The sequence below is a fragment of the Malania oleifera genome, chromosome 6 (genome assembly GCF_029873635.1).
Source record: "Malania oleifera isolate guangnan ecotype guangnan chromosome 6, ASM2987363v1, whole genome shotgun sequence".
In the NCBI taxonomy this organism is placed as follows: Eukaryota; Viridiplantae; Streptophyta; class Magnoliopsida; order Santalales; family Ximeniaceae; genus Malania; species Malania oleifera.
Window position 1 is genome coordinate 15,427,271 of NC_080422.1, and position 8,061 is coordinate 15,435,331.

At 35.4% G+C, this 8,061-nt stretch overlaps 1 protein-coding gene across 1 annotated transcript; it reads left to right on the forward strand.

Annotated features, from left to right (window-relative positions):
- The first annotated feature begins 4,874 nt into the window (after nucleotides 1-4,874).
- LOC131157763 (FCS-Like Zinc finger 10-like) lies at nucleotides 4,875-7,667 on the forward strand. Its single transcript, XM_058112130.1, has 4 exons — nucleotides 4,875-5,184; nucleotides 5,632-5,740; nucleotides 5,863-6,993; nucleotides 7,103-7,667. Exons 3-4 carry the CDS (start codon nucleotides 5,954-5,956, stop codon nucleotides 7,299-7,301), a joined length of 1,239 nt encoding a protein of 412 aa, XP_057968113.1. The 5' UTR covers nucleotides 4,875-5,184; nucleotides 5,632-5,740; nucleotides 5,863-5,953; the 3' UTR covers nucleotides 7,302-7,667.
- Nucleotides 7,668-8,061: the final 394 nt, after the last annotated feature.

Here is an 8,061-nt window from a genome sequence, read left to right on the forward strand (position 1 = left end):
TAGATAATTTAAATGCAAGCGGAAATTAAAAGAAGTTAAGGGAAGAGAGAAGACAAATATTGTTTTTACGAGGTTCAGCCTATCCCAGCCTATGTCCTTGCCTTGAGTAACCCACTCAAGGATTCCACTACAAATCCACTCCTTTAACTAGGACAAAACTTCCCTTACAATCCACTGCTTATAAGAGGCGTAACTTCCTCCTCAATCCCGGTTCACTGCCCAAACCATGGATACAATCTAAAAATTATAATTTCTGCAAAACTTGTATTACTTCTAACCAAGCTAGTGAGTGCAATAGAAATTCTAGCACATACTCATATGATAAAAGCTTGAAGCTCAACATGTATGTATCAATATGATCTTTATATGAAGAATGAGATGCTTCACAAATCTACCCTTAAATCAATATCTCCCAAAAATGATTTTATAAATAAATGCTTTGGAGAAACTTAGGGTTTGATTTTAAAGTACTTTATGCAAGAATATAAACTAAGATCCTTTTTAAAAATAATCTTGAATAAAATGCAGATCTATGTTCTTGCTATCAAATAATTAGTAGACTTAAATCTTTGAATAAAAATATAACTTTGTATCTTGCAAAGATTTAAACAAACTACTTAAAAGATACTCCTCAAAATATGTATTTAGAAGCTCTAAAAATTTAATCAAATAGTTTCTGTAATAACAAAATATCGATTCTTTGAATGAAAATAAAAACTTGAATATCACAAATATTCAACATTTAGCAAAATCCTTTCTCAAATAAAATTTTCAAATAATAACACATAGATTTTTCTTCTCAATAAAAATAGTAGATATATGAGTATGAAAAATAACTTTGAGGTATATATATATTGGAATCACAAACCAACCACTTATTTATCAAACCTCAATCACCAAGGAATGCTTGCAAGATGTGTAGATGAAATTCCTTTGAAAAATTGAGATGATTTTCCAAAAGCTTATAGATGTAGTAGAGTATTGGTAAATTTTTTAGAGTGGAGGCACACTTAGCACAAGATCACAAGATTAGTCTCTCTAAAGTGTTCTTTTTGTGTCTCTAGGGTTTAGGGTGTGTTTAAATAGTGTTCTCACTCTCAGATTAAATCTTGGTCGTCTGATCATTTAAAAATAAAAGTTTTACGTCCACGTCAATGCTAAAACGTCATTCTGCGCCGTGACCTTCATCGAAGAATGTGTACGTTTGTCAACGAGTATACAACACTCGTTTGTTAACGAGGCCATGAATTCGTCGACGAGAGCACTGTCTAAACTTTTTGGGCTTTCGATATTTTTTCGTCAACGAGACAACACTGTTCATCGCTGAGTAGCCTTTATACATTCGTCGATGAGGCCAAGGGGTTCGTCGATGAGGCCGCCAAAATTTGCCTACAAAAATTTATTCAACCTAGAACTAATGTAAATGAATATTTCATGAAATGTATGAGTCCTAAGGGCAGTCTAAGGAATGTTTGAGTTTCAAAGTATATCATATGAAACATGTAAATACATTCAATTCTAAATACCCATTCCCATTGAAGATCTTGAACTTGAAGCTTTCTTCTTCGTCATTTTATTCTTCTAGTTCCATGGATTGAGCCAAGTGATATGTACTTTAGATTCCTCGTGACGTCCATATCAAGCTTACCATCTGTACATTTTAAATTATGATCATGTTCACAAACTCAATTGCAAAGGTCAAATACCAAGTGATTTGTCATTATCAAAACAGGATTGGACTCATAGAGTCAATACTTTTCAAACCAGTTCGGCACCTTCTTGTGGTCATAACTCCTTTTAGATTGACGTATTTCTATGCTCATGTCATCACCTTTCCCATGTTGATTGAGGTTTTTTCCCTAGCGAATTTAGGAAATACCCTAGCTAAAGAGCTATCGTCAAAGTCGCTACCACCACCACATGATCCAAGTTTTGAATATCTCTTTAGCAAAAGGAGGGATCGAAAATTTAATTGATGATTCCCCCTTGGAGGGATAGTTGCATGCTTCCTTCATCATCTTTTCCAATTGGTCGATTTTTTTAAACTTTTCCTCCAGCTCGTGGGACCACTACTTATAAATGCTCACATTATTTGCACCCTCTACCTTTTTTGTTGGATTAGAAGCCTTCGCAGCGATTTCTAGTGGGGCTACGACCTTCCCATCAGACGCGGCTTCTATTTTATTAGCCTCTAGACCATGTTCTCCATGATCCCTTTTTTTGATGCAGGATTATAGTAAACATGTCTTCCACACTTTTTTGGAAGGCTAGAAATTCATTTAGTGGTATACTGGGGTTGTCTATTAGTGCAGAATGAACTGACGGTAGTGATTGGTTACCCACAGCAGGTTCTGACTTTGAGTTATGCGATGCGACCATGGTCAAGGATCGAAAAACCTCCCAAAGGTTTCAAAAGACAGCGCCAACTATTGCTGCCAAAAAATGAATGACTTTCGTGAATCATCCTTCGACCGTGACCACTTGAAAAGAACCAAATTTACATGGCTTGGAGGACCCAAGGTGTACTCCGAGGGATCACTCTGATGCTTAAGTTAGGAAGTGTAGGAGGCTTTGGATTGTCAAGTAATAGAAAAGTGAGTAAGGATGAGTTGCTTACCTCCTCTTAGAATATCCTTTTATAGTGGTGGAACTTGACCCTATTTCAATTTAGCATTCATAAGCACATTATTGCATTTATGGGGGTTACAGATAATTCAAGGGCATTTATGCGGGGTTTTTAATTGTGGTTTATAATCGTTTCCCCTCATGGATATGCATATTGACTTTAGCATGTCGATTATGCAGGGGTACTAATGGTGGTTTCATAATCGTATCCCCCTCGTGAATGAGTCTATTAATTTTGGATATATCAAAAACATTTTTAAAATTTCACTTCAAAAGAAGAATTACACATTAAAGTGAGAAGTATATACACCTAGATGTATATAGAAATCTTAAGGGTCTGTTTGGATTAAATATTTTGGTTGGGAAAAGAAAATGAAAGAAAAATAAGAACGAAATTCATTTTTCACTATATTTTCCATTTACATCAAATACTATTAAAAACAAAAAATTGTTTTTAAATAGTACAAAATTAACAAAAATCAAATGTAACTATTTCATAAAATCATATTTTTATTCATTGATTTGGTAGATTTTTTTTGTTTTCTTTCTTATTTTCCTTGATAACCAAATATGAAAAAGTATATTCGTTTATATTTTCCTTTCTTTTTTTAATTTTTTCAAGTTTTAAAGGGTTATTAAAATTTTCTTAAAAAGCTAATTATTATTTCCTTCTTTTGGTTTATCCAGCTCTTTTTGAAATGGACAGAAAATATCATTAATTGTACATTTGAATGGTTTATTTTCAAGGGTACATTTGGTCCAGGAAGGACTTTTTCCTAAAAATAAAATGAAATGAAATATAAATGTAATAAAAGTTACATAAAAAAAATATGATAATTTTGAAATCAACTTGTAAAAATTGTCTGACTAGCAGGAATGATTTAAATGAATGTCATTCCTTTTCTATTTTATATTATGAATTTATTAAAAATAAACTGTAACCTCATTTGCTTCATGGTGACAATCATGCAAATTGGCTATACAAATTCAACATTAATGAAGTCTTATTTTATTTTTATTTTTTTATTACATAGGAACTTCAACCACCAACGAGCCCTTTGGACCCCCTAGTGCGGCATGGATTAGCGTCCTTCACCCCCAGGTCTCGCTGATCAGGATAAATTTCGAATGCGGAAATGGCTTCTGTGCATCAGTTGGATGTTCGACCAATCCAATCTCCGGAACACATCTCCATTACCATCCACGGTCGCCGCTGGTTCATAGAGAACTCTCACTATCCACGGTTCGCGTTGGCTCACAGAGCGAACTCTCACAATCCACGGTTCCCGCTGGTTCATAGAGTAAACTTTCACCACCCACACGTACCGCTGGCTTTGTGAGTATATTTACCTAGAATTGAACCCCCGATGCTCCTTCTTACTTGCTAATGCCTTTCTACCGCGCCACGCCGTGGGGGCAGTCCTCTTTTATTATTTTGCAATGACTTGTTTGGTACAAATAAATAAGTGAATTGAGAATAAAAAGGAAAAAAAATTTATATGATAAATATTTAAAAATATGAAGACTAATTTTATTTCATTCTATTTCATTTTTACACATTAAAATGTTAAACTATAAACGCATTGTTTAAGATTAAAAAAAATTAAAGATGAGTCCTTAAATGACTAACATTAAACAAAAAGTTATTATTGAATCATCAATACCAATTTGATTGCCCCAATTTATCTATATCTTTTGACTACTGTTCATTCATCTAACCATAGAAACGTTTCTTTTGGTTATGTTGACTTTGAATTCGCATCACTTAATTTTTACTTCTTCAACAGGCCAAAGAAAGACCCATCATTCACTTGGCATTCAAACATCTCTTATGCGATATATCAAATATTAAAGTGTGAAATATATGTGGACCCTAATTGATTAGTTGGCATTATTTTATTGATCAAAGAAAGTTGAGAGGAGAACTAATCTTTTTTCAAAAAAATGACACTAGGTTTGGAGAACATCGGATTTGAATGACACAGATTTGAATCTGTGTCGCATTTAGATAAAGTGCAATATAAAATTATATGAAATTTTTTTAAAGTTCGCTCATATTGCACAAGAAAATTAATCTCTCTCTCTAGGCAAAAAAATATTTATAAAAAGAAAGAAAAAGAAAGAAAAAACTAAAGTAGGGGCATGATAGCTGAAACATACAAAAGCCAAATATAATAAGTAGGCCATATGCCCTATATATTGGAGGGAAACCAACCCAACCAATTTCAACAAATCGAGAGAGAGAGAGAGAGAGAGAGAGAGAGAGAGAGAGGTATTTCAGAAGGCTCAGAGTGCCACCCTGCTTCGTTGATTTTGAAGAGAGAGAGTGAGAGAGTTGTACAAGAGAGCGAAGTTTTGAACATTGTCAACATCTATGTAGCTTGTACTGCATTTGGATATGGATATCAGTACTGCCTCACCCGTGAAGTTTTCACGGGAGAAACCCAGCTGGGTTTTCCATTCTTTCCCGTGTTCTCTTTCCTTCCGTCGATTCAACTGTTCCTTCTGATTCGCTTTTGGATGTGGAGCCTTTATAAATTCAACCAACTCAGAAACCAGGTTCATGTTGTTATTATTATTTTTGTTTTTTGCTTTCTTGATGAACTCTTTCAGAATTGTTTTTTTTTTTTTTTTTTTTCATATATTGATTTTGAATACTTTTTTGCTGCATTGAACGATGGGAAATTTGAATTTGTCTCAACGAGCTTTTGTTCCCATTTTACTTTTTCTTCGCCTATGCATGTTTACTATGTCTACGGCCTACGGGATTTCCTCATTAGATCATTGGATTCTCGGTTCTGTAATTAGTTTTGGGACAATCAATTGCTTGTCAGTTTCTCCATACATGATTTTTTATGATCTGATCCATTTTTCGAACATTTAAAGAAACTTTCCAATAAGAGTTCTTCGTATTAAATTAGAATCAGTACTCTCTCTGTTGAAGCTTCAGTGCTTCATAAATGTCTCATTGAAGCTTCTCTTAATTATTTGGAGTTTTCTGTACAGGATTTGTTCAATTAAATGATCATCTGGGTACCTTTTAATACCGATCGCCCATCCATGCAAGCTCCATCTCTACTTCTTTCTCAATGCTTATTAGAGGATTCCAATTGGGGTTTGTAAAATCCATGATTTGCCTTTTCATTTCTGTGCCTCGTGAATTGTTCGTAACTTTTGATCGATTCTGATAAATTTTATGCATAATGTCATGTGCTGATATTTTCAAACTCGATGCAGTGAGGACTTGCAGGTTTTTTTCCTTCAAGAGGTTTGAGATTTTCCAAAATTGGTGAGGAAGAGGAGCAAATCAGAACAGAAAGATAAGTACATGGGTAATCAAATAGCTGGTTTTGGTTATTCAGACACCTGTTACCAATCTGATAAATTGTCCCAGAGACATGGAAGCATCTCATTTTTCGGCATCACTGGTTTGTTAGTATGGTTTAGTAGTAAGGTCCCATCGGATTTGGACTCAGTTAGAAGCCCTACTTCCCTGCATTTTACCTTTTTATCAAACCTCAGCAATCCTTTTATTAGTTTTAGGTCACAAAGATCACCATCCCAAAGCTCTAGTAAGAGATGGAATTGCAGTAAGGTTGGCCTTAGCATCATAGATTCACTTACCGATGAAACCGAGCCACTCATTGAAGCTCTTGATATGTCTGAGAGTAAAACTACACTCATCAGACCTCAATATAAGATTAGCATCCACAATTCCTCGAGCCATTTCTATGAGTCATTAGATTCGTCTGCCAAAACCAATTTGCTACCTAAGAACACCAAGATTTCATCACATTCCCAGCCCAATTCTCCCAAATCTCAGTTGGATAGCTCTGATGTTGTGTTTAAAATTGGGGAAATGCAATTAAAATATGAACCGCTGTTGGATTTCTGCAACCATTCATCCCCACCAACCATATTTTTCCAGAACCCCAATTGGAGTCCCAAAAATTTTTGTTCAGATAATAGTACGAGTACTACCACGATGAATCTGCATGATCAGCTATTTGATGGAGACTTAGACTGTTCTTTGAGTACCAAACAGAGTTCAGTCCTTACACACACTGGCTCTGGCCATAGTTTTGTGGGTTCCTTCTCCAAAAGTGAAATGCAGCTTTCTGAGGATTATACTTGTATAATTTCCCATGGTCCAAATCCTAAAACAACCCATATTTTTGGTGACTATATTTTAAATTATCCCACAGATGAGGTAACCAATTTTGACGAGAAGAAAGGATATGAGAATAAATTGCCTCAGGCAGCAAAACTCACTTATGGTTCAACACCTGATCCCTCTGACAACGTTTTGAGCTTCTGTTACTCATGCAAGAAGAAAATGGAAGAGAGGAAAGACATTTACATGCACAGGTTAGATGTCCTAACATCTCCTTTCCTCTGTTCGTGTCACACATTAGTTTACTTGTTGAGGCTTGATCATATTATGTTTTCTTAAATGTTCACCTCCCATACCTTGCAGTGGCAACAAAGCATTTTGCAGCTCTAAATGCTGCTCTGAGGAGACCTTTGTTGATGAAGGAAAGGAGAAATCTGCAAATGATTCCTCTGCAAGCTCACCTAAATCAAGCTGCCACGAGGATATTGTCTTTATGGGAATGCCTGCTGTTACATACGCAGGCCGAAAAGTGAATTCCCCAGGCTCCTGTGCCCGTGATTGATGAAATCATCCCAAGGTTGAATGCCAGATGCTCGGATAACCTGTTCATGACGAGTTGTTCATTTGGTTTTTTACCAGCCAGGGATGATCACAACAAGCTTTCTCATTTGCTAAATTGTGTATCAACTTTCATGGTATTGGTGGGTCATGCATAGCAACGAGCAATAGCATAGAGTTCTTTTACAGTTTAGACTTGCAAATAGTCTTGAACTGTCATCTTATAGTTTAGTTACTGAGTAATAGTGGTTGCAACAGCCCCTAGCATCATTTTTCCTTCTCCCCCTTCACCATTTTACTCTTGGCAAGCTTTTGTAGCAACCTGTGACTGCGATAAGCTAAATTTTGAGTATATCATATGGTTTTTCTAGTGATCTATTCTCTGCAATTGCCAACTCCCCATCTCCCTCACCCCCGCACCCCAAAAAAAAAAAAAAATTCTTAAGATTCCATAAACTAAACAATGGATGAGACTCTGAAATTTTGCTTCTAGATTCAACAGGATCATAACTTCTTCATGAATGGCGAAGCTTGTCATTAATTCACTTTGCCAATCTCTTAGGCGACTTTTAATTTCATAAGAATGAAAATAACCAATACTTGATTTACTTGAATTATTGATAATATGCAGAAAGTATGACCACCTTCTTGCCATAGAGAGAAGATATGGTTATGGGAAGGATCATAACATTGAAATGGATATGTATGAGGTTAATGTTTCCATCATCTTGTTCAAAATGATTAAAAGCAGCTGAGGTTTGAAG